The sequence below is a fragment of the Perca flavescens genome, chromosome 16 (assembly GCF_004354835.1).
Source record: "Perca flavescens isolate YP-PL-M2 chromosome 16, PFLA_1.0, whole genome shotgun sequence".
In the NCBI taxonomy this organism is placed as follows: domain Eukaryota; kingdom Metazoa; phylum Chordata; class Actinopteri; order Perciformes; family Percidae; genus Perca; species Perca flavescens.
Window position 1 is genome coordinate 22,499,918 of NC_041346.1, and position 27,170 is coordinate 22,527,087.

The 27,170-nt window shown below is 40.5% G+C and overlaps 2 protein-coding genes and 2 non-coding genes across 4 annotated transcripts; all 4 read left to right on the forward strand.

Annotated features, from left to right (window-relative positions):
• The first annotated feature begins 2,186 nt into the window (after positions 1–2,186).
• On the forward strand, positions 2,187–5,695 carry rpl37 (ribosomal protein L37). Its single transcript, XM_028601809.1, has 4 exons — positions 2,187–2,269; positions 3,032–3,167; positions 3,603–3,687; positions 5,583–5,695. The coding sequence occupies exons 1-4, from the start codon at positions 2,267–2,269 to the stop codon at positions 5,650–5,652; spliced, it is 294 nt and encodes a 97-aa protein (XP_028457610.1). The 5' UTR covers positions 2,187–2,266; the 3' UTR covers positions 5,653–5,695.
• LOC114571609 (small nucleolar RNA SNORD72) lies at positions 2,881–2,960 on the forward strand. The gene has a single exon (XR_003694679.1). It is a non-coding gene; the product is annotated as a small nucleolar RNA SNORD72 (small nucleolar RNA).
• Positions 4,729–4,807, forward strand: LOC114571608 (small nucleolar RNA SNORD72). Its single transcript, XR_003694678.1, has one exon. It is a non-coding gene; the product is annotated as a small nucleolar RNA SNORD72 (small nucleolar RNA).
• Positions 5,696–8,507: 2,812 nt separating the features above from the next.
• pdcl (phosducin-like) lies at positions 8,508–25,240 on the forward strand. The gene is made up of 15 exons (XM_028602263.1): positions 8,508–8,760; positions 8,863–8,946; positions 10,130–10,189; positions 10,589–10,705; positions 12,156–12,296; positions 12,390–12,533; positions 13,034–13,215; positions 13,479–13,562; positions 14,951–15,197; positions 15,676–15,962; positions 16,952–17,099; positions 17,447–17,801; positions 21,514–21,692; positions 21,811–21,992; positions 24,168–25,240. Exons 1-15 carry the CDS (start codon positions 8,754–8,756, stop codon positions 24,729–24,731), a joined length of 2,781 nt encoding a protein of 926 aa, XP_028458064.1. The 5' UTR covers positions 8,508–8,753; the 3' UTR covers positions 24,732–25,240.
• The last annotated feature ends 1,930 nt before the right edge of the window (positions 25,241–27,170 follow it).

Consider the following 27,170-nt stretch of genomic DNA (forward strand, 5'->3'; position numbering starts at 1 on the left):
CTTAACAGCAACATTGTAGAAAGCTCAACCCCGATGCCCTGACAGTAGCACCTCCTCAGAGCCAAACTCCTGACAGAAACCAGTGGATCTTTATAGCACTGGTGCTGATAACTGTATTAGTGCCATTCATTTCTGCCAGTGTCCACTTTGACAGATTTTTAAATGTGTCATCAAAGCCCATCTACAGCCTGGACTGATTCAGCAGTAGCCTTATGCATTAACACCTTTTTTTTTTTATTTAACATTTATTTATCCAGGTATGTCGATTGAGAACAAATTCTCATTTGCAACAACAACCTGTCACATTCACACAGCTACACATTCATACCTGAAAGCTGCCCAGCACAACCACAGCCTGATCTGCTGGCCATTGAGCAGCTCCACTGGAGCAGTTGGGGTTAAGGGCCTTGCTCAAGGACCTCAATGCACCTCAGTGGGGGTCATGAGGTAGGGACAAGCACTGCTCTTTCACTTTCCCCACCCAGATTCTATCTTGTCGGTCTGGGGATTGAACCAACGACCTCCCGGTCACAAGCTTGCTTCTTTAACCTTTAGGCCACCACTGCAGCAGAGCCAGGTTAATGTGAAAGAAGAATCACCTATAGCATCATGTGATCATCATGACATGTGATTGAATATATCTGCCCTACACATCATAAGTGATCAGTGAGCATGTCTGCAAATCTGTTAAGCCACTTTTAGTGACACATATTGTAGCCTACAAGGGACACACATTCATCAATTTATTTTCTTGTCACTTAGCCTATCTTGGTCCAGGTTGTGAGACAGCAGGCTAAGCAAAGAATTCCAGACATTCTTATCTTAAGCAATGGCCCTCAGGACCTGAGGCACTCCCAGGCCAGATTGCATATAGTCCTCCAGCGTTCTGGGTCTGCCCTATAGGGCTTCTCCTAGTTGGACATACACAGAATATCTCCAAAAGGAAGAGTGCAAAGACATCCACTCCTCCTCTCAATACAAATATAAGTGAGCCTTGACACTCTGCAAAGGAAACTATTTTCTGCCTTGTATCCACAATTGTATTTTTTATGTCTGCTTGTCTGTGGATATCTATGGCCGGATTAACCTATGGCATGGGGTAAAAAAAGGAGATGTTTGTGTAGGCAACTGAGTATGCATTTAGTCAACGATAACAACTTAGCAAACTCCAGACGGCAAGATGGTCAACACTGCGAAAAAGCCTCAGGCAAAGCTAGACTTTACATTATTTTTTTCGAGCTCAATTATATTTTGCCATAGAATCCCAGAAACCAGTAAGTAGCCTACTCCAGCGATAGTAGTAGAATAATACCTGCCTCCAGGTAGTATTAAAACTAGACTATATTTTGACATCAAGCCTATAGGTCCCAAGCCTACCTACACAACACTTTTCAACACCTTTCAATCTTATGCTCCATTTTACCCTCATCAACAAAAACTATAGGCTACTTGAACACAATCAGTTGGGGCAGCAACACCCCAAAATGACAGGAATCCCTCATATTCTGAGAAGGCCACGGATTGCTTCATCAGTGCATGCTGGGAGTTACAAATTGGGTACATAGGTTGGTTAACCCTAGCCACCACAGTGACACTGGTGTTGTTCTCACTGTGTGTGCATGTGTGTGTCTTACAGGAAAATGTGACATATATTAGGAACTAGCTAGGTGTTTATATTTCTGTCTGACTGTGGACACATTTTGTCACCATGATTGCGTCCCAAACGTGCAAAATGCAGTCATTTACAGACGTGTAGGTTTAACTTAAAGATTTAAAGAACCCATTTAATGATGGGTGTGGTCCATGGGCACCCCTGGCCCGATTTGGAGTTGCAGCTGATGTGATCCCAACACCGGATGGTCTGTAGTTAATTTTGTTCAACATTAAGGATGACATTTAAAAAATATAAGCATAGGCAATGTGTTGTAACGTTCGGTGTAGTTGGATGTTTTAGAAGGTAATGAGTGTCAGTTGTTATTTGTAATTATTTTCTGCCTCATAAACAACAAAATACTCTAACAACTCACTGATTGCAGTGTTATTGTCTCCGTTTCCAGAAAAGGGACGTAACAGTGTAATGATAACGTATGTTGCTAAAATGCTATATGTCATAGGCAGGAAAATGAAATTAACGTCTCGTTTTGCTAATGTTACCAAAATGCTACATGGGGTCACATTTCTGTGTCACACAGGAAGCAGCGCGGATATGATTTGATGCGGCGCAAGCTCCTCTTCCGGTCTCTTTTCCCTTAGCCACTGGACGAAAATGGTAAGCTTCAACGCTGGCTGACAGAAATCTCTTAACATCTGTGTAATGTACTATTTATCCGACACGGGCTGTTGGTGTTTCGATGTCGGATAAACATCGTAACCGTTTGGGTTAAGTATTTTTCAGATAATGCTGCATTCTAATAAAATTAACATTGTTCCTGTTGCATCCATCCAGCATTTAGTTGCTGCTCGTAGCATTGAGGTTCAGGGTACAGAATGGGCCTAAGTTAGCTAGTCGGGAAAAGACCCGGTGCCGCTAAGATTACTCTGAATATTATTAGTTAAACCCGCCAGGTAACCACATACGAATTACTGTTATTCGTCTTGCCACGGTAGCAAGCTCCATGGCTTACTAGCTTTTCCATAGCGGCTAATGTTAGCATTTCTGGCTCGCATTGAATGTGCTTCCTCTGTATGTACACATTGTTAGTATGCAACTGTGACAGATGCAGAATTGCAAACTCTGACGACGAGATTCCACCTTTTGGTGGCTTTATACTAACTTATGTATCTACAGAGAAACTTACCTATAGTTTTGCTAACACTGAGGCAGTGATCAATATTAAATCACTTGCCTCCAACATCAAGTGGTGCTAGCTGGTCATATGAGTCTTGTCAATGATGTTTATAAACACAAATGTCTGAACAAATGATTTCCTATGATTCATTCTTCTGTACTGAGACAAGACTTGTCAGAGCTTTGACCTGCAATTAAGTCTTTGGGAATTGTTTCTGATCTCTTAATATTCTCTCCTCTCAGACGAAGGGAACATCCTCTTTCGGTAAGCGCCGGAACAAGACGCACACCCTGTGCCGTCGTTGTGGGTCCAAGGCCTACCACCTGCAGAAGTCCTCCTGTGGCAAGTGTGGCTACCCCGAGAAGCGCAAGAGAAAGTGTAAGTCACCTAATGACACATTAAATAACAACACTGTCTTATACTCAAAACATGCCATGCAAGTGAACTGTTGCCTGAAAATGGCAGGCAACCCTGTAGGGAAGTTACTTTATGTCCTTATTTAATAGAGGTACAAGTCTTTGAGCAGATTTTGATTGCCTTTAATGCAACAGCCCACAGTGACTGACTTATGACAATGTGAAAGTTTTGCTGTTGGAGCTTTCACAGAATACTTCATTAAGTTTTGGGTGATGTGGTATTTTGAGAAATAATTATTCGTCCTGATGGGCACAATCATTTTCATTGTAGTCAAATAGAACATACTCGATACGTTGTATTACTTCACTACATATAAGTGTTAGACCAGAAACTGTGTTGGTACATTATCCAGCTCTTCATTGATGTGAATGGCCAACCTGTTTTTTGTTTTTGTAGACAACTGGAGCGCTAAGGCCAAGAGGAGGAACACCACTGGAACCGGCCGTCTGAGACACCTGAAGGTTGTCTACCGCAGATTCAGGTAAGATCTTAAAATGTCATGTACACAGCTAAGATAACGCAGAGCAAGTGGTTCTAGATGTGTTGCTAGTTATGTCGATTCTGCCATGACCACTTGTTTAGCTGTATGTGCTTCAGTTCAGGGGTGATGGGTTTTTATTGCCTTGGCATCAGTAATACACATGATGAAATGTCATCTTGATGCTAAGACTCTAAAACATAAGTAACCCAAAGACCACAGTGAAAATGTGTTCACTTGAAATAGCTTCTAAAACTGTTAGACATGATTATTGCTTTCTAAGATTACTACATTGATTAATCAACTTGAACTACAAATATTGGATCTGCTGATGTTGTGTTGACATATTCCCATCAGGGGATATAAACAAGATTCTGGCATCTTACTTTCAACTGCCAAGGGAAAGCTGTTATCAGTATATTTCCCCATTCAGGTGGTCATATTGATTTCAGGCCGTGATATGAAACAGTTAAAAGAAACTTTGCATTTGACTTCAGTTGACTTTGCGTCATGAAAAAATGGTGTATCCAAAAACATGGTGTATCCAAAAACATGATTATAAACAATTTAAAACGGTTTACAAAAAAACAAGACTAATGTAATTATTGAGCTGCTTTTCAATTGGAGACTATAAACACAAGGCTGTAAACTAAATATCTCTGGTAGCACGGCCTGTCTACAATGCAAGTGAGCCTCAACTAGACAATTTTTCATTGCTTGCTCATTTTTGCAATGAGAACTGAACAGAGGGTATTTTTACCACCAGGTGAAGGAGAGTTTAGTCTCCCACAGGTCTTTTCCCTCATCCACTCAATCAGAAAGGGGGGCTGTTTGTAACCATAATGTGCCTCCAGTGGCAGGGAATCTGGTGTACTTTATTGTGAACAGTACAGGTTTTTTACAAATTTGCTGGCTGTTTTATCACATTACATCAGGCATACTATAAAATATAACCGATTTGGCAGAGGAAATGTTTGTGCTTTGCCAAATACGGTGAGATTCTGTTAGCAACCTGTCTGGTCCTGTTATAATCCTCGTCAATGCTGCTTGCCAATGATGGTGAAAAATAAATGTCTGAACAAATGAATTCAATATGATATCGGTATTTTCTCTGAGGTAAGCATCATTGGTAAAACGAGATTAGGGGGACAGACCAATTCTCTGGAGTGCTGTGAGCCCAATGGTGTCTCTAATTGAGACAGTTCCAGGTGTCGCAAGCAAAACAAACCCTGGTTTAATTGTAATTCATATTTCATTAGCATAATTAAGTTGACTGTAGGTTTTGCTTTCATCCTATTGTGCCACGTGTGTGTGGATAGTTAAATATTTAACGTTATTACTGCCTCCATTTCATTTAGCTGTGCCAGTTCAGGATACTGGTACTGTGTATGCTTGTTAATTGAGACCCTATCTGTTACACCTGTGCTTCCCCTGATGTCACAAGTCAAAATGTCTGCTTTGAAAAAGGCCTATTCATTGATGCCAAATCTCAGTAAAGCTGAATTTATCAAACTCGTAGTTCTTTTTGGGGACTCATTGTCTTTTTAGATTACTTCTAATTTTTTACTGAAATGCCAATTTGTTTGCTTACCAAAAGCTCTAGCATGCTTAACGTCTGTCATTTGTGCCACGGACTTTCTATTTAGACTTTTTGTTTTAAGCAAGTCAAGGAGAATTAAACCTTTTTTATAATGAAGAATCAATCATCGGCTCTCAACAGCTGTTCCTATTTTAGCTGGTTAGCTAGCTAGCTCACCAGACTGTAACTACTGGCAGAAGACGGTAGACCATTTGGCATAAAGTTGTTTTTTTATGGAATATAGTGACTTTTCACCGGGATTTACTTTACTCAAATGGCATTTTTCTGATTCACATTAAAATTTTTTTGTCTTTTCCAGGAATGGTTTCAGGGAAGGTACCACCCCCAAACCCAGACGTGCTGCAGTGGCTGCCTCCAGCTCATCCTAAACACACATTTTTTGTTAAATAAATGTGATGTTAAACAGTTTCAGTCTTGTCTCTTGATCTTTTAAGCCTTGTTGTCTGGCCAGTGAAAGCAAGACAGGCACCATGATTGATGTTATCAACAGATTAAATATACACAGGGTGTAATGACTTTATTTCCACTTGATTTGTTTGTGCAAATCTCTAGAAAGTAAAAAAAATTGTTGAAAAAATAATTAAACAAACTGAAATAAATGGTGTTTTCAGAAACCTGAACTATTGTTTTAATGTTACAAACTGCTACACTTGGAATAAATCTATTTGATTAAAATGTGGAAACAACAAACTAAACTACTAGTTACTATGTTCATGATTAACATATTTTTGGAATCTTGCAATCACCCACCTTTTGGAGGTCCTACCACTGTCTAAAACCATACCGTTCAGTTCACTATTAATACTGAATCAAGACTGATAAAGTAAAGAAAGTAGAGATCCAACAAAATAAATTATGGTAGAGTTGGGTCCATTATCCATATGTTAATTTATCCCAAACTTGTTTTTTTGATGCTAATGGTTAAATACATTATTCAGAACTGATGCAGGACCATTTTTATATCTCAGAGAATGACCTGTAGGAAATGTCAGTAAGTTACTTTTCATACACAATTTGGCAAAGCCTTCTCTGAAATCGCACCATATCAGCTGTACAGTGAATTTAATGTGATACTTTTAAATCAATGGTACTTTGTTTTTGTCTTCTGCAACTGGGAAACCCTAGGAAAATAATGTCTTAAGTTATACGTTTTTGCAGTCTAGTTTGTGACACAAGTAAAACATGGTTTCAGTAGCAGACTTATGGTAAATTGAACCTTCATATGCTGAAGATTTAGACCAAGTCATGTACCGAGCACAAGATCTAAATACCAGTATATCAACACAACAGCTCATTTAGGCAGAATGAGCCTCAGACTAGTTGTTTTCAAACTGCTTAGAACTTTTAGCAGTGCCCCTGCCTCCTTCATTTAGTGCAGCTGGAAGATAAACTGAAATCTGCAGTTTTAAAGTCAGAGCAGCAGTTTCCAAACCGCTTCAGCAACAAAACAAGTCTAAATATTTAGCAGAAGCCAAACAATACTGATATTTATCATGTGAAAGGAAAGAAGTCAGTTTAGAAATGAGTCAATGGTTTGTGTTTTATGGTGGCAGCTGGAAAACGCCAGTGGAGGTTACCAAAGTGAAGAAAACCAGCAGCCAAATTTGCTAGGAGTGTTTAGGTGTGGAAATTTGGAGCATCAACTGCATATTGACACAAGAGAAGTATCCTAAAGCTTTATTCTGCAGATGCCTGCCTCAAGATTCAAGCTGAAATTGGTGAGGAAGAAGAACAATTTCCCAGCGCGATAGTGTGACCCTAAACATGCGTCAAAGAGACATTTAAATTTGTGAAATGTCCTGAGACCATTCCATGTTTGTTCCGAGTAACAATAAAGCCTTTGTCACTAAACTGACAGTATATTATGCCATCCAGGGTTTTCAGGGGTGTGGTTTCTCCTTTCCCTGATATCCAGTATCAACAAACATTTTATCTGTTGGTGAGTGTGGCTTCAATCACGGATAATCCTGCATGGATTTCCCAGCAGCAGTATTTTGCAACATACACCTGGGCTGCCAAAAAACTGTCCAGCTCTGAAATACTACTGTCATTTTCTTTTTTTCAAAGTTGTACTTCTGCCAGTTTATCTACAGCTTATCAGTAACCAGTGATCATATCTGTTTTCTGTCTCCAGTTAAGTGCATATTTGGAATTTATGTTAAAAGAAAAATTATGAAAAATGAACTGTTATTTTTCCTGTTTGCAGTATAGCAGTGTTGCCAGTCTTGTGTGTGCCCAGCATAAATAACTAGTAACTAAGTAACTACAGCAATGAAAACTAAAAAAGTACAAATACCTAAATAATGCCGAATTAAACTACCGTTTTTTCCAAAGCAGAAAATGCAACTTCTATATCAAAACTGATGTGCTTTGCAATAACTTAAACAGTCATTGTAAAATGTATTTTGGAAAAAAGTGATGTAATATGATTCTGTATATAAATACTTCCTGCCCTGGGCACCCCAATCTTGTAGATGCAATCACATCAACACACAGTCCTGACAGACCTCCTCTACTTGCTGGTGCTGTTTCCCTACTTTGTAAAGTCTTTGTCTTAAGTGGGAGTAATATACCTCAAGTAAACATTATAGAGTCACGATGTTCAGCTCAGTGACTGATCAATGAAGAAAACAGTGAGCCAGAAACACCTACTGTGGTTCTTGTTGTAAGATCACATGAACTTCACTCTGCTTTGTTTTTAATGTTGCTACCTTTCTACATCTTTCTTTTGAATGTGCATTTAATGTATTGTGGCGCCTTCTTGTATGAAATGGGATATCTTATAGATTAAGTTTTATTATCACTATGACCTTTCCAAATAAAGCCATATTAAAGCAGATCTAGACTGCATAGCACTTTGACTTGTCATACTGTAATAGGAAAATCGCAGGCGTTAATGGTAACATTAATGAGGGTTTCTTTATATTAAAGTGTCCCAGTAATGATGACAGGGAGCCAGCATGAACGGTAGCCTACCATGACCCTGACACTGAAACGCCTAAATGAAATTAAGCCATTTATAATTGATTTTATGTACACTTGTTCTTTTCCTACTATGGAATGTCAACATTTCTCTAATGAAGCCTAGATAGACTTATTTTGTTTGCTGTGAACCAAAAGATGAAAGCATGCAGTTGCAGTGAGGCCTTGTTCGCCAGCAGGGGGCGAGAGAGAAGTTTAAATCCGCGCTTGGCTGAGGTCTCTGTCCCACTTTCTCCTTTTTTTACGTGTGACGGCAGGTGAAGGCGCAGTGCGGCTGGGCTGCAGCACTCTCAGACAGGAGTTAACCTGTTGGATTTCTGGTCCTGCTGCTCTCTGATGCTCTCACTCTCTGTCTGTCGACAACTGGCTCTCCTCCTCCTCCTCACAACCCTCTGAAACCAGCCCCCGGATATTTTCTTTCGGACACTTTTCTTTTCTTTTCAGTTTCGAGTTGGAATAGAATTTGTCCTGAAGTGAGGCTGCTGGAATGAAACGTAAGTATGTCTGGTTGTTGCTTGTGTGGCTGCTGTACGTTTCTCTTTTTTCTTTTGCCTTTCTATTCCTAAACACAAATTGATTCCCAACTGTTGTTGAAGCTTCTGTCCTAGGATCAGTTTGTGCTCTGCTCCTGCTGTTGCGGGTGCCTGCATGCCGGGGTGATGAGGTTACTTCCAACACAGGTAGGTGGGGGAGTCAGTAAGTTTGAACAGAGTGTTACGCCTGTAATCTCTCAGAGTATTTGTTGCTTTAATAGCTGCCACTGGTCAGATGTAGGGAACGTTTACATTAGTTATCAATGTGCGTGGCTATTTTCCTTCTCTCTGTGATTTGTATCAGGTCTTCCTCTAGCACTGTGGGTTAAGCTGCCAATAGACATTCTGGTGGGAATGTTATAACAAAGACAGGCTCTGGCAAGCCTGCTCCTGGTAGAATTACAGTTCAGCAAAAGGGGCACAGCAACCAAAAAATTCAATTTATTTAGTGTCATGCTATTGACACCTTATTATTATTATTATTATTATTATTATAAGGAAAGTGTAGCATTGGGAGGCCTAATTATGGATTTTCCAATGCATATTTTATTCATCTAATAAGAGGAATATTTAGTCTTCCCTAAAAGATGCCATTTCGAGACTTAACATTGACATGGAATTGGATGCGCATATTCCTACCAGTGAAACCCCCAGTCAGACTTTTCCTGCTTGACCTGTGGGCAAACATTTAGCCTGACCTGTACTTCCAGATCCCACCTGCCCCTCCCCTCACACCCCTTATACACACAGTACCATCCTGCCTCAGGCCAACTTTATCAGCTTTCACACATGTGAACAAGTTTCTCCACCTCTTCCTTTCATCCATTTTCTGGATTTTTTTCAGTACTGCCAAGACGTATTTCCTGAATGAGATGCTGTGTCATTGCTGCAGTAAAGGGGGATACTTGCACTAAAGGGGTTTTGAGACAAATTGAGTCATAGTAGAAAACAACTTGCTGCGTAAACTGTTGACTCTGTGACAGTGATTGATTTAAATGTATAATACAAGTTGAATTTCCCCATTGCATGTGAGATCTGAACTCATTGTGAACTATGAAATCAGATAGTGTCCATGTAGTTTACATAACAGGCAGATGAGGTCTGTTGGATGTGCTGCTAGGAGAAAGAGAAGGATTGGGGGCTGCGTGGGCAGGAAGAGGCATGTTTTTGCACGTGCAGGGAAGTGTATACATTATCAGAGGAGCTTGTCTTTTACCTCAAAGTTTTATAGTTTTTCGCACGGTTCACATTACATGCTTATCTGTAATGCGACACCCTGAGCTATTATGCTGTATTGCTGAATTGCTGAATTTCTGCCTTTATTCGATAGGAATGCTGAGATATGAAAAGGGAGAGAGAGGGGGGAAGACATGCAGAAAAACCGTCACAGGTCAGAGTCAAACTAAACCTCTGCATATGTGCGCCCTCTCTACTAACTGAGCTAACCGGCCACAAGAATCCCCAATCTTTATTCAAGATACTACAAGTATTCCTGAAAATCTGCACTATGAAGGAATTGAATTGATTTACCTCACTTTAGCCGTTAAAGATGTTTTTTTTTTTTTTTTTTTAATAAACATGGGTCCTGGCGGCTCAATATGACGCTTCCTGTTTGGCTAAAAAACAGATGTGTTTTTAGGAGTGAAGATCCAATCTTGGACAGATGTTTTTGTATAGAAACTAAATAACTTTGCAGGAAGTAACAGTGTCAAGTCAATATTCAATCTCACAATGTCACATTTATAAGTTTATATAAGTATTTGACAGGAGTTCTTCTTGTATTCCACAGTGAACCCATGCTGTTATTTCCCCTGTCAGCACTGGGGTGTGTGTGTGAGGTATGGTGAGGACAAGTACGAATGTGACTGCACTCGTACCGGCTACAGCGGAGAAAACTGCACTGTCCGTAAGTCCAGTTATCCTCATGATAAAGTTCTCATATCCTCCCTTATAATTGCACTTTTAAAGAATGTTAAATGTTCTGTTATTCCTTTGTACACAAGATGGAAAGGATCAAAAGTCAGGCCGAGGAAAAAGTTCACCATTTCATTTTGTTGTTATTAAATCAGGAAATAGTGCAGCATATCTCATGGCTCACAGAGTTGGGACTTCTTGTCTAGACCCAAATATTTGGAAAAATTGGAGTAACAGAGCTGCTTCTGCAGATCCCTTTACTGAACCCCCTACTAACTCTGCCGCTCTGCTTCTCAATAACAAGGAACCCTTGCACACGTCCCTAATTAGATGAGCTGTAAATGGCTGACAGTTATGCAGTTACATCACCCTCACCGGGCACAATAACATTTAACCATTGATTTGATTGTACAGAGAGAGAAAAGAAAGAGAGTGGGAAGAAAAGAAGCAAAAGACAAGCAAAGTCAAACAGGAAAAGGGGAAATGGAATTGAGTGATAACCATAATGGTTTCTTACATACAGTAGAATAGCCACACATGTAGCTCATTTTAGAGAATCCACTTTAAAACATCTTTATGAAGCTTCAGGATTTTAGAAATACTGAGGTCATGAATCCCAACCGGTAGACAGACACAGTTAGCGACTTGCTGGTGAACATGGTGGAACATTTAGCAGCTAAGGAGCCAAATATTTCCCTCAGGAGTTGTTGGAGACCAAAGACAGAGCTAGGTGAGAGAGTGAATATTGGACTTACATTTTTCAGGTGCTCAGAAACACAACTCAAAATGAATGCTAATTTCATAAAACTAAAATAATGATGGTTTAAAAACGATATTTCCGACACAAGGCCCCAAGATAAAGTAAGAAAGCGAGACATTTTTTTGAGCCTTTGTCATATCAGTTGATATTGTGCTTTAATGGAGCAATATCTCAAACAAATGTTGAGTTTAATTAACACAAACCAATTGACACAGAGTAAGCCAGGAGCTTTCTTGGGCCCTGGGACAGTTGCCCCTTTGCCTGGTTGGTAATCCAGCCTTACTCCCAGGACTCCCATTTTGTGTAACGTCATTCTTTATTCTTGTCTTTTAATGTTTTTAATTTGTTTATTATTGTTTTTTAATTGTTTTCTAACTGCTCTTTAATGTTTTATGTAAAGCACTTTGAATTGCCCTGTTGCTGAAATGTGCTATACAAATAAAGCTGCCTTGCCTTGCCTTGCCTTTAAATCCCTGAACAATCCAGAGGTGTGGTTGGCTATTCAGAGGCCTGGAACCAGGCTACAACACCAAGGCCAAGCTTGCCAATGTATCCTCTTGGACTGTGACATAATGTCTTTGTTATCCTAAAGGAATCTCTTGCTGCCCTGACTTCCAATAAGAACAATATTGTTTTTTCATGTCTCTCTTCCACCCACCCATGTCTCACTCTCCCACCACAGCGGAGTTTTGGACCAGAGTGCATCAGCTTTTCAAGCCCAGCCCAGATGTGGTGCATTACACACTCACCCATTTCCACTGGCTCTGGGACATCATCAACTACACCTTCCTACGTGACGTCCTAATGCGGCTCGTTCTAACAGGTCCAGAGTCAGCTGTTCCTTTGTTCAATGAAATTCATTCATGGCTGTCACATATTCAATGTATCTAATAACTCTTTTTTTTTTAATGAACAGTGAGGTCTACCTTAATACCGAACCCTCCGACCTTCAACTCAAAGTATGGCTACCTCAGCTGGGAATCCTACCATAATCTGAGCTACTACACTCGGCTTCTGCCCCCAGTGCCAGAGGACTGCCCTACACCTCTGGGGGTCAAAGGTTAGTCACTCATTTATCTTTTATTTAGATAACAGTTTGATATTTTAATCTGTATTTTCTAAAATGGTTTTATGTTTTGGATAAAAATACAACAATATGTCCTTCTAAAATGTATTACAGTAGAAGTATAAAGTAACATAAAATACTCAGGTGAACTGAAGTACAGTACTTAAGTAAATGTAGTTACTTTCCACCACTGCATAGTATTTAATATATTACATTATGAGACACAAATGTGTGACAGCATCAATAATATCTAATGCAGAACATGTGTCGGTATTTTGCTCAGTATTGTTTCAGTTGGTGAGGTTAGACAGTTCACCACAGCGACAAGCATGCAGATTACTGACCTTGGATGTTTCAGAAGTGCAGTGTGATATGTTAACTGTATCAGGACAGTTTTCACCGACACACTATTTCAGTGTTATGACTATAGAGGCGTGGCGTATCTGTGTTTTGCCCCATGCTGTGTTTGACTGTGTCCTGGTGTTTCTGTTCAGGCAAGGCTGGGCTGCCTGACCCTGAGCTGCTGGTTGAGAGGCTGCTGAAGAGAAGGACGTTCAGACCCGACCCCCAGGGCTCCAACCTCATGTTTGCCTTCTTCGCACAGCACTTCACCCACCAGTTCTTTAAGACCTACAATCGCATGGGTCTGGGCTTCACGAAGGCTCTATCGCATGGGGTTAGTCCATTTACAGCTTTTGTCCATATAGTAATAATAAACCTTATTTGAATAGCACTCTTCTTGCTTGTGTTTTCCTTGAGTTTGATTATGAAGCATTTATATTTTTAAGTGAAAGTGTTGTTGACCGAGTGGAAAAAGCCTCAGAATTTGACTGCAATAAAACTTTGCATGCATGCTTGGAAGAAATAAATAAATACCTTCATTTATTTCCTCTCGTTGTCTCACTTCATTTTTTTTGTCTCATCTCGTGACACATACAGGTGGATGCAGGACACGTTTATGGAGACAACCTGAAACGTCAGCTCCACCTCAGGCTTCACAAAGATGGAAAGCTCAAGTATCAGGTGAAAGAATCAAAGCTGTTAACAGAGAAAACATATGCACAAAGACTCATCTCAACATGTGGATCAAAATCGGAACAAATACTTTCCATTCTAAGGACAGAGTGAAACGACATTGTGTAGTTTTCAGCCAAATCTGTTACTTACTAACAGTGCTCACTTAATCTGCTGATGTTGCCTTTGTAATAACTCAGAGAATATAGATGTATATATACTTTTATACATGCTTTTTAAGATGGCATGTTGCTGCAGGAGTACAAAATGGATAACACTATACTGTTAGATAAAGTGGAGATGTTGGGAAAGACAGGCATTGGGTTGTAATTAGGGCTGTCAGCATTAATGCGTTAATCGCGATGTGATTAAGGGCCGAGCATAACGCATTAATTTTTTTTAATCACATGTCGGCATTTATTCATTTATTTTACACTTCACTCGGCTTCGCGTTGTGCCTAACAGGCTACTATTTTGACCCTTTGCCGCACCTTTACTTATCATCAAGCTGTTATACTTCCTCATAACACATCCTACTGCTGCAGTTATGATGGAAAAAGACAGCAGCAACACAATTCTGAATGGCGCTTTTAATTTTCCAAAACTCCCGGACGTCTCAGTAGACAAGTCGAAAGCCATATGCACATTGTGCAAAGCCGAATTAAAGTATCACCAAAGCACGTCAAGCTTGAGCTACCACCTAAGAGCTAAGCATAGTACAGTTAACGTGACTCAGGTTGATGCTAGTGGGCTCAGGCAAAGCACTATTTTGGAGAGTGCTAGTTGCCGACCTGTTGATGAAACCAAATCCCAAAAAATTACTACAGCTCTTGCGAAATGGGTTTCAACTAACTGCAGACCTGTCAGCATCGTAGAAGCCTCGGGTCTTAAAGATTACGGTTGGCATGTTCTGACCCGTCTTATACATGGCCGTTGAGGGGGACAGCAGCCCCACGCACACACAGCCTGGATGTCAGTGAGTGATCAAAATTATTTAGAAGTTACTGCACACTATATTGTGGTAAGGATAGGGATTTTTAGTTTTTTAGTTAGGTACTTGGAAGAATTGTGCAATAATAACAGATTCCCACATTTTTCTTTTGTTTACAGTAAATAAATAATAAACAAATACAAATCTTAAAGTCAAGTTCATAAAGTAACTTTCTTTGCATTCATTTGATCCCAATCAAGATCCACTGGTAAGAATTGCTTTCCATTGTTAATATGTACTTAAAAACAGTTCTGAAATGCAAAATAATAGAATTTTAATCATGTGATAAAACATGCGATTAATTGCGATTAGCTATAGAAATTCAGCGATTAAAAAAAAAAAAAAATCGTTTGACAGCCCTAGTTGTAATGTATATCATATCATTAATTATTGTTTTTCCCATCAGTTAGTTGACGGCGAGATGTTCCCTCCTTCTGTAGCTGATGCACCTGTTAGGATGAGCTACCCTGCTGGGATCCCTCTAAAGCGACAGATGGCTATTGGTCAGGAAGTGTTTGGACTCCTCCCCGGTTTGGGAATGTTCGCCACGCTGTGGCTGAGGGAGCATAACCGAGTATGTGACATCCTGAAGGCAGAGCATCCCACCTGGGATGATGAGCAGCTTTTCCAGACCTCACGCCTCATCATCATTGGTGAGCTGGACACAGTTTTGAAGGAATAGTTTTGTGTTGATGCATGAGCTTTAGAGGTGCTGGTTGGCAGATTTTGTTACTTTTGGACAGAGCCAGGCTAGCTGCCGATTTCAATCCTGATAAGCTAAGCTAAATGGCTGACGGCAGTTGTTTCAATTTTAACTAACAGCTATGAGAGTGCTATTGATCTTTTCATCAAATTCTCAACAAAAAAAGCTTACCTCCCAAAATGTTGAACAATTTCTTCAATGAATTTACAGTTTATTATTTTTTACATTTTTTTATTTAGTTTGTCTAGTGCTGGCTTGCTTGATGTTTAATGTTAATATATTTTAAGTCAGCACACCCCCACATAAGATCAAGGATGATCCTTTAATTGGAGTCAATTTGAACCTCTTCCGTCCTCTTCCGTCGTGACGTTGCATTTTTTGGTTTTAATCTGTCTGGCCTCTTTGTGTCTCTGCACGTTTCCCCTCAGGTGAGACAATAAAAATAGTAATAGAGGAGTACGTGCAGCACCTCAGTGGATACCTGCTGCAGTTGAAATTTGATCCCACCCTGCTGTTTAACTCCAACTTCCAGTATGGCAACCGAATTTCTCTGGAGTTCAGCCAGCTCTACCACTGGCACCCTTTGATGCCTGACAGCTTCTTTATTAACGGAGATGAACTGGCATACTCACAGTTCATCTTCAACACTTCTGTTCTCACAAACTACGGCATTGAGAAGCTGGTGGATGCCTTCTCTCGGCAAGTCGCTGGCCAGGTAACAAACTACAGTAACATCATACATATGCAGCGAAAAATGTTTATTTTTTAGTGTACTATTTGGAAAGTTCCCATAGTTACAACCAACTCTTAGTTATAACTATGGGATAGAATCTGCAGTATAATGAGCTTCACATATCCATGTAAAAGGTTTTTTTTGACATTTGCACTTAACGTCTTCCTGTTTTGCTGGATTTGTATCCTGTTAGTGAAGTTGATTACTGAAGGTGACTGATGGTTTGTTGTAGTTGTGTAACTGAGGATGTTTGGCAATACCATATCCCTACTTCTGCTTTATGTTGGGCTGAACCCAAAGTACACCATTTAATAAGAGTGAAGATAATGTGATAACAGTCGCAGCTACAAAAATGGTTTATTTGCTGAGCAGTAACAAATATTGATACTGTTTTTGCGTTGCCTGTCACAAAAAGAGATGTATGTACTGCCTGTAAACAACATTGATGTTTGTTCATTACACATAGATCATTATATAATTCCTAGCCTACATCAGCATACATGCTACATTTGAAACTTAATCACAAGTAAACATACACAACCAAGCCGCCTCCAGACATATCAAAGCAAATCCACATGAGCTGCTTAGTGCTCTATAACAACCCTGTCTATACTAGTTTCATTTGTGTATGAAGGGCAAGCATTATGCTGTATATGAAGATTTATATATATATACATAGTATACATCTGAGAATGTCGCAGTCTTGTGCGTGCTGTATCAATGAATAATGTCCTTTTTACAGGATACCAATATTTAAAATTGCAGACTGAGGTGCATGTGTAAAAGGAGGTTATGTCTGACATTTTGATGTATGTTTTATTCATGTTTCAACATTTAAATAGTTTTCATCTGCCATTTAGATCAGGCTAAGTTAACTCAACATCTCATAGATTTTAAAATCACCATATTATATTTTGAATAATGCCATTTTTTATATAAGATGCCTAATTGTCAAACATTTGTCCTACTAGATTGGCGGTGGCCATAACATCAATGCTGCCGTGACCAATGTGGCTGTGAGGACCATAAAGGAGTCCCGCCAACTCCGCATGCAGCCCTTCAACCAGTACAGGAAGCGATTTAACCTCAAGCCATACACATCGTTTAGACAATTCACTGGTAAGAAAAACATCCCTGTGTACAGACCACACAACACAAAGTGCAACAAAGCACAAAGCATTTCATTTCTCACTTTTACAAGTCCCTGAGGAGAGCAGCTGAGCACACATTCTAGAAAATGAATGGCATCCACTCCCTTTGAAGGCATTTGCTTAAAGACTATCCTCCTTTGCTATCATTTGCTTTAACAATATCTTCCATTGCTATCCTCTGAAGCGTAGCAATGGATCCCTAGTGCCATGCTGCTTGCATGGATAAAATGTTACTGTATATATTAGTCCTTGATGCATTGTATTGTAGATGTTTTTACTGTATTAACTGTGCAATACTCGTGATTACATTCGCAGATAACGAGGAGATAGCGCGCAAGCTTGAAGAATTCTACGGTGACATTGATGCTCTTGAATTTTATCCTGGTTTGCTGTTGGAGAAAACACGACAGGGGGCCATATTTGGAGAGAGCATGGTGGAGATGGGTGCTCCCTTCTCCCTTAAAGGCCTCATGGGAAACCCCATATGTTCTCCAGGCTACTGGAAGCCCAGCACCTTTGGAGGCAAAGTCGGCTTTGACATAGTTAACTCTGCCTCACTGAAGAAGCTGGTCTGTCTGAACACCAGGACGTGTCCTTATGTGGCGTTTAAAGTACCAACAAAGCAGCAATCACAAAGAGGGAATGCTGACAGTAAAGTAAGGACTGATGAGCTATGACATTTTCCACATAACAGAAGGTTACGGTTTTGAGATCCATATATTAAGGTAAATGATGCTGCTGCTAAGAAAATAAGTGTTCAGGATGTTTGTGTGGAAATTTGAGAAGATACAGTAATGGTTGTTTGAACAGCACTGGATAATCATACAGGACTCAGTGTCTCAGCATTTGGCCTTATAACTCCCAAACTGTACATTGCACATAAAAAATATTTGTAGCCATGCATTCCCTGAATTCAGTTGAATCTCCTGATATAGGCGCCTATACTTTTATACTCAAAAAATCGCAATTTATCGTAAATCTACCGTGCGATCGATCCGCACAAAACTTGATACGTAGTATCTCCAGACCAACCTGACAAAAAATTATCAAAATAATTTTTTGTTACCTTCATCAGACCTTCATCAGGTAAATACAAAAATACGAACTTTGCCATATCTCGGCCAAAATAAAGCGATCAAAGCCAGACATTAGATTCTGGTTTGCCGTGACACTCAAGTGTCACAAGTCTGAAATACCATCATGTTCACACTGTCCAGTAATAAAGTTATGTACTGTCTGTAGATTTATTTTGTTCATTCATTTAAATTGGCTGGTATTAAAATCTTTGTTTTGACTATCCATTGTTCCGTACCGCTACATTCCCACTTCCAGCTCTCACCCACTGCTTCTTGTGAACAATGTGTTTCTTTTGGCTTAAGGCTGAATACTTCTGGTAATACAAACACATTAGTGTAAAACAGGATGCACAACAAGGTTTAAAAACACAGGGTTAGCGCTTGGCTTCGAACATTTAGTTAAATTAGGATACATGTGAGATGATTCATGTCAGGGACCCACCAGAAAATCCACAGATTCTGTCTTTTCAGATTATTTAAATTATGTAGTGATTTGTATTAACAAAAGGGAGACTGAACCTATAATTCTATTATTGGTAGCCTATTATGGTACCTTTTGTGGAAAATATTTTTTTAAAAAAGAGGGAGTAATAATAAAGTAAAAATGTTTCACTTGCCAATGTTGATGAACCTTGCAGCAGTGGTACGAATAGTAGTAGTAGTACTAGTAGTAACGTAATAGAAGTAGTGTAAAGTATTATCTGTCATATTTCACAGTCATATTGCCCTCTAGTTGTACAGGTGGGAACTGCACAATTGCACTTCCAGCATCTTCCTCATTTTCATACGTCAGTGGGATGAACGTGTGCTGTCGTGTTGCCTTTATGTGCTCTCTGTAAAGTCCAACTTTACAGCACAGTCACTTAGAAAAGAATATTACCCTATTAACTATTATACTTTGAAACACAACTTTTGATGGCAATAACGCCAGAATGACCTATCCAGCTCATTCATTTTGAGTGGCTGTGGTTTGGTTGAGTTATTTGATACTAACTAAAACATAAAGTGTAAATGTGCACATTTGGGGAAATATTTGTGTTTCCAAAGTTGTAACAAACATCCCAGATTTAGTGACCATAAATATATCTTTAATCGCAACTCCTGAGCTAGCTAAATGTCAATTATTTATGTACTTGCACATTATAATTACGACATTTACGTGAACCTTTAAGGCATCATATTCCAGGAGAGTGGGTTGCTGCAGCTAAACGAGCTAATCCAGCAGATTAACTGGGTGAGAGCAGTTGGGAGTTGGTGATATTTGTAACGGTAGCTGGTCAGAAATCAAGGTAAGATCAAAAGCAATCGTTTATAAGTACTGGGCTTTTTTGTTGCTTTTGTAGTGGTGTAGATATTTGGAGAGGTGAATTTAATCTACACTTGGTTAATGGCTAGCTAATGTTTACTGGTTGTCACAGAAAGTCAATTTCAGAAAAGCTAGTTGGCTAACGCTAATCTAGCTCACTTTTGCAAACGCTAGCTCTGACTACGGCCCGTGTCCTAGCTACTTAATACATAATATAATTGCATTGTCTCTGTTCTCTTTCAGTAGCGTTTAGACACTTGAGGAAATCGCATTAATAGTTACGAGCCTGATAACGACAACTACCCGATGTAGCTAGCTAGCTATTGTAACATTAGCTAGCTATCACATCGCCGGGGAGCAAAATTACGAATCCCACTATGGCCACGCCAAGACCCGACCTACGAAGCAGCTCGATTGGTTGGGGTTAGGCATTTCACCTCGAGTGGTTAAGGTTAGGGGATTGGTCAGGGGATAGGACCTGTTCATGTAAGCATGGACGCCTGGCCAATAGTAGTGTGTGAACGCTATTGAAGGGCGGGTCTTGGCGTGGCCATAGTGGGATTCGTAATATCGCCGCCGGGGATTCTCAGACAATTTAGGTGTTGGCTGTAGGCCTTCGCTCCTAGCTACTGTTTATTTTTGTTGAAGACATTTTATTCAAATGCAGTGGAGAGATATTGTTTTGTATTGTCGCCTAATGGCAACTTTATTAAACAAAAGAGCTGTAGTTGGGCATAATATCTTTTATTTTGCTGCTTCACCACTGGTAAGTAAGTAAGTAAGTAAGTAAAAGGGATTTATCAGGGGGCTCATTGTCTCTCCATCTGTGCACATAAATTGGCTTACATACGACTCAGTGCACCATTAAAGGCCTCTCGGCCCATGTTTTGTTGACACACTTATCATAAGCTATGTTTAGATGCCCTATTTTTGAAATAAACCCTTTCTGTTCGACCTATAACAGTTTGGATGGCTGTCAATCTGGATTGTTGTGATCCAGTGAGTGATGTGCTCTGCCGTACTGGTGTGTGATACAACTGTTGTTTATCTGAAGAGGTTTTATCTATGAGGCTTAAAAGATGAAGCAAATGGCAGTATTGTCTCAGTGTTAACTGCAATGCTCATGCAAATTATTAGTCAAATTACCCAACAAAATGGAGATTGGTGTAAAAACAATCTGGAAATGTAAGGCATAGGTCTTTTAGATTATTTCATATTTATATTACTTTGTACAGACTTTTCTTTGCATGCACTACAAATATGTAGAATGAGCTCTGTCATGTTAATAAGAAGAATAAACAGAAAAATAATGATACCATCCAATCCAACTTTATTTGTTAAGCGCTTTAAAACAACCCAAGTTGACCAAAGTGCTGTACAGAAGAATAAATAAGACATCATAAATAAAAGACATAACATTATGACATGAATAAAAATAATAGCTGTGCAATAAAAAGCAATCAATCTAAATAATTAAAAGAAGTAAATTAAGTCAACATCTTACTAGGTGTCAAAGGCCACAGAGTAGGGAGAGGTTTTAAGACTGGTTTTAAAAACAGACAAAGAAGAGGCCTGTTTAACGTGCAGAGGCAGATCATTCCATAATTTAGGAGCCGACACAGCAAAGGCACGGTCTCCTCTGAGCTTCCGCTTAGTTTTAGGCACACTCAGAAGCAGCTGATCATCTTTAAAAGCAAATAAAAGAATTTTAAAAAGGATCCAAAATTGAATAGGCAACCAGTGGAGTGAGGCTAAGATGGGGGAAATGTGCTGTCCAGTTAAAAGACGTGTAGCAGCATTCTGTACCATCTGGAGACGGGCGATGGAGGACCCACTTACCCCCACATAAAGTGCATTACAGTAATCCAGCCGAGTGGTAGCAAAGGCGTGGATTCCCATCTCACATGAAAGCATTTATCTTAGCGTTGTGTCCTGTACCAAGTTGTATTAGTGAGTTGGATCTAGTGCCCTATCTAACACATTACTGCTGCCCTTAGGTGAGCCATGACGACTTTAGATGACAAGATTCTCGGAGAGAAGCTGCAGTACTACTATAGCAGCAGTGAGGATGAAGGCAGCGACAACGAGGATGAGGATGGGGAGAACAAGACCATCAGGGACGCTAGCGTCACTGAGCCTGAGATAGACTACAGCGCCGATGGAAGTGCTGTCAACACAGGTACTGATGCAAGCGCACACACACACGCACATTGAGAGAAGTACTGTCCTAATAAGACCACTGTGCATAACTTTGTATAAGAATTACAGTAACGGTGACCCTGGCTTCTCTCCTTTAGGACCAAAGGGTGTCATCAATGACTGGAGGAAGTACAAGCAGCTGGAGGTGGAGCAGAAACAAGAGCAGAAAAGAGAGATGGAAAGACTGATCAAGAAACTGTCGATGACCTGCCGCTCAGACCTCGACCTGGAAAAAGACAAAGAGAAACAGAAAGATATGCAGGACAAAATCAAAGGAAAAGTAAGTAGGATGAGGACAAGCTCCCTTAGCTTAAACGTCTTGTTCCTCAGACTCCCTCTTGATATTTTGCCACACTTGCTAATGGAACACTTGCTATGGGAAAAGGCTAAATAAAGGCAAGATATTAATTAAAGACGACCTGATTAACATAGTGGAATCCCTGCACCTTCATCCTCTAATTTCTGACACAGTCTAATTATAGATTAGTGACACACTTGGTTTCACTATGCATTAAAGGTGCAGTAGGTAAGCCTTATACCTTAGACTTAACTTTCTGTCATATTTGCTGAAACTGACCCTATGTTCCAGTAGAACTACATGAAGCAGGTCATTAAAACAAAATCCAGCTCCTCTGGCACCACCTACAGCTGTAGTGCGATTTGCAAAAATCCACGCTCCCTGTTCAGATGCACCAATCAGGGCCGGAGGGGGGGGGGTCAGGGTCTAACTGCGTGTGTCAATCTGTGTCAATCACTGCTCATGCACACGCATTCATTCTCCCTTGTGGGGGGAGGGGCTTAGGAGACCGTTTTGGGCTTTAATTCAATTCAGTTTTATTTATAGTATCAAATCATAACAAGAGTTATCTCGAGACACTTTACAGATAGAGTAGGTCTAGACCACACTCTATAATTTCCAAAGCCCCAACAATTCCAGTAATTCCCCCAAGAGAAAGCATTAGCAGTGGCTATTGCGACAGTGGCGAGGAAAAACTCCCTATTAGGAAGAAACCTCGGCGGACCCAGACTCTTGGTAGGCGGTGTCTGACGGTGCCGGTCGGGGGTGTGATGAACAGTGGTGTAATAGTCCCAATAGAGATAATGGAACAGTGACTACAACGGTAGTCGTAGTAGTTCATGTCATGGCCGGGCACAGCAGGGCGTTACGGGATGTAGCGAGGCACAGCAGAGCATGGGTGGACGCAATGGACGCGGCAGGATGTAGCAGGACGAAGCCGGACATTGCAGGGAATCGCAGAGCGTAGCCGGGTGTAGCAGGTCCACAGCGACAGCTGCACCCAAGACCTAGATCTTGGTGTCACCCTAATTCAAGGCGATGTTCTGGGTGAAGAAGAAACATAAGGACTCCGGGGAGTAAACACCCCAGAGCTAGGTTAGTAACAAGCATTTCTGGGACAGGATGCACATAAAAGGAAACAAATGAAAAAAGAGAGGAGAAAGCAGCTCACTGTGTCATAGGAAGGAAGGAACTTCCCCGGCAGTCTAGAATTATAATAGCATGGCTAAGAGAGGCAGGTTAAGCAGAAAGGGGGGAGGGATTGAGAAGTTGTCGATGTTTACATTTGTTGGCTAAGTCCTGGATCTTCGCAATCTTACCTACAGCACCTTTTAATGCACCTGCCAACTATTTTACTTCTCTTATTTCCTGATATGTGCAGATGTAGCTCATTTCTGTCACGTGTAGTAGGCTACAGCATGCACATCATCACAGGGAAATCAGATCAGTGAGGTCAAGAGGACAGTACAATACGTTGCAGTTAGATGCCCTGAATAATTCAGTAGATTTCAACTTAACGTTAAGAACCTAACAGGTTGCTCTGGTGCTGCTGAAATCATTCAGCGAAGAGAAACAAGTTTATCCTTATCCTATGAAGTTATAATAAGCCAATTTAGAACAATTTAACATTCCAGAATAAAAATTAAATTCAGTGGAGCATCTGTAAAAGAAGCGGCCCATGATATTGCTCTTTTTTTTAGGACATTTTAAACATTGTGTAAAATGGCAATTCACCATCTTATGGTGGGGTTATGTATCGGACAGTTTCTTGGCTGGGGCCAGTAACTTCCTAGAGTCTCTGCTGGTTGCCTAGCAACTGGTCCTGGCCAGGATATAGTTCAAAACATAGCCTAACTCATGTAAAATGGGGAATTGGCGGTTTTACACCCAGGCTTTTTGTACATGTAAACAAACGGGATATAATGTGTTAATGATCAGTGAGCTTTAGATGTCTCGGTAGGTGACTCCCCCCCTCCCCCCGGTCTCCATTCTTTCTGCTAAGCTAACCGTCTGCTGGTTGTAGTCATATTTACTGCACAGACATCAGAGCGGTATTAATCTTCTAATCTAATTTTCGGTAACAATGCACATTTCCCAAAACCTCAAACTGTTCCTTTGTACTAACTGCATGTTTTTTCCTCTTTGTCTACCGCACAGATGACCATGCAAGAGTACAACATGCTCCAGGAAGAAGAGGATGACGAAGACTTCCTCCAGCATTACCGTCTGCAGCGCATTGAAGAGATGCGGCGCCAGCTCTGCCGTGGCAAACGCTTTGCGCAGGTCTACGAGCTTAACAGCGGAGAGGACTTCCTGGAGGCTTTGGACAGGGAGGACCAAAGCACACTGGTCATGATCCACATCTACGAGCCGGACGTCCCGGGCTGTGAGGCCATGAGAGGCAGTCTGATGTGTCTGGCTCAGGAATACCCGCTGGTCAAGTTCTGCAGCGTACGCAGCTCGGCCATCAGCACCAGTGCGCTGTTCAAGGGAAGTGCTCTGCCTGCTCTGCTTGTTTACAAAGGAGGGGACCTGATCGGCAACTTTGTGCGGGTCACAGACCAGCTCGGGGAAGACTTCTTTGCTGTAGACCTGGAGGCCCTTCTGCAGGAGTACGGCCTGCTGCCTGACAAGGCCCGCATCATCCCGAAGACGGTTCGCAATGGAGCTATCGTACAGAACACTGTGAGCGATGAAGACTCCGACCTTGATATAGACTAGAGCCATAATATCTAACCTGCATTATGCTTGGGAAACATGCATACACAGTCTGCATGGACTATAGATCATTTATGTGTGTGGCCCCCGTAGCGATGAGGGACTGAGCCAGGATTGCATTGAAGCAGAAGCAAAAGTTAATGCACACAAAACATCATGGCCCTGTGAGTTTTATCATGACATCAATCTATAGTAAACATAAGTTGTTATTATTAATAAAAGTACATTTTTTGCCATTAATAATATCAAGGACCTGTAATACACAGTGAGAATGATGTAGATGTTAGGTGAAATGTTTTGTTTGAGCTGTGACTGTCAACTATTTATTCGTTGTGTAAGAACACATTCCCTGTTTTTGTTTCTCGTGCATCTTCATCGTTATTAAATGTGTTTCACTCTGTAGAATACGAATCCTGCAGCCCAAACTTACTTGTAGTTAATTTTATAACTTTTATATGTGGTGTACCATTTAAAATAGTGGGAAGAATAAACAAATGTTTGGACTCACTGCCTGTTGTATTTTTTATTTATCAGGTGTCCAAGGTAGGTATGATGGACACTAAAATAAACAGGAGGATCTCAGGAATGTTAAAGCTGCACTACTCAATAGTTTTATACTAACAGTGGATCGATTGATTAAGAGTTAGGTGAGAGGCTTGTAACGAACCCACAGATAATTGTCAACTACTGTGGCTCTGCATTTCCATGGAGCTCCACTGAGCATTTTAGCCATTTTAAATGTATTGTGTGGGTTTTCCAACCCACAAACTGCTCTCGTCAACCTTGTTTCTAGCTGAGTTTTCTGCAAAAAAAGAAGCTCTGATAAATCCACTGTATGCTACGTGCTCAGCACCAGACAAAGACCAACTTAGAAACTAGCTGGTGAACAGTGGAGAAATTAGCAGCCAGAGAGCCAGATATTTCCCTCAACAAAGCTAAACAATAATTGATTATTGGTCAATTGGTATTTGTAGGGTGGCCTGAATCGCAACTCCAAATGAATGCTAATGTTAGGGTGTGTTAGGGTCAGTTTAAATACAACTTTTTGCCTAGACGTTCCCCATAACTTTTATAAGGTGGTAATTGTCAGGGTTGTGTTTACAGCTTAGTCTGCATTTTTCATTCTGTTGATCGGTTAGTAATCATAAGTTAAACACACTGGGCTGCTGAGGTCATCCCATTAGTAACCATTCATTGCATTCACAGATGAGCTCCGATGAAACCTGGTGTTTACAGACACTGTGGACCTTTTTCAAAGCAGACATTTTGACTGGTCAAACACGGGTGTAAATGTTAATTGCTGGAACAAAGCCACCTATTAGTTCCACCTGTGCTTTTGACAAGTTGAAATGTCTGCTGTGAAAAAAGGTCTATACCCATGATTATTTCTCAAGAATTCCAATCTACTCGATGTTTCTCAGTGTTTATAGCTAAACAGTTCAAATAAATAGTCTTAATTACATGAAAAATAAAGGTAAAAGTCATGACTGTGTTTGTTAACATCTTGAAATTTGGACTGAATTAAATTTTTGGGTACATCGAGTAGCCAAAAGTTGAATATCTTATGTAGTTATTCTATTATCATGAAAACAAAAATGCGGTTCCTGAAACAACTAACAACACAACTAACTGATAAGACGAAAAAAAATTGCCACAGTGGAAGTAATTACACAAGTCGCCAGGTTTATCCTGCTACAATTCAGCTTTCTCTGTCATGACACACCACAGCATCAACAGGCTCCATTCCAGTTCAGTAAATTCCCGAGAGGTGATTGGTCTAACATAGATTGGTAGGTCAACTCATGCAACCCTTTCCACTCAATAATCACTCTGAAGAGAAAAAGGTGGGGCTTGAGCTAATCTCTGCAACTATGTCACAACTCATTATTCTATTATTATTACGGCATAGTTTGCACTTATCCCCAATGTCCACAAGATAATAGCTTCACTTTGTATGAAAAATGGAGCGACACGGAGAACAGTTAAAGTTCTGTGTAGCTCCTCAGTGGGCACCAGGCTAATGTAGCCTAGAAATATGTCATCAGTAGCAGCAGGGTGAGGCAGGGTAACGTCAGCAGCAGGAGGGGTGTTTCTTCATTGAGGGGAGCAGCTGAGCCATGCAGGTCAGGTCCACAAAAGGCATGCTCCAACAGGAGATGGGTTTGTGCACTGATGCCTGCCAGGAAAGAAAACATGGTGTTACATCATCTCAAGCAGGAATGATTTAGTCCCTTTAACCTATCATTTGTATGCAACATACTGTGCTGCTAAACATTTCAGAGTTAACATTTCATTATCCCTCTGGCGCTCAGGCTACGTGACCCGTAGGCCTCCCTGCAGCCTACACGGCCGTGTAATAAATAATGCTATGGGCTCTGCCACAACTTTGCAGTAGGCCATAATTTGCTGGAAGTTTTTAAATGTTTTAAGTCAGCTGAAGTA

Coding starts and splice junctions, on each gene's coding strand:
- rpl37 (XM_028601809.1), top strand. Junction 3,168..3,602: donor CGAGAAGCGCAAGAGAAAGT/GTAAGTCACCTA, acceptor TTGTTTTTGTAG/ACAACTGGAGCGCTAAGGCC. Junction 3,688..5,582: donor GTTGTCTACCGCAGATTCAG/GTAAGATCTTAA, acceptor TGTCTTTTCCAG/GAATGGTTTCAGGGAAGGTA.
- pdcl (XM_028602263.1), top strand. Junction 10,706..12,155: donor CGGAGAAAACTGCACTGTCC/GTAAGTCCAGTT, acceptor CTCCCACCACAG/CGGAGTTTTGGACCAGAGTG. Junction 17,100..17,446: donor ATCGTTTAGACAATTCACTG/GTAAGAAAAACA, acceptor TTACATTCGCAG/ATAACGAGGAGATAGCGCGC.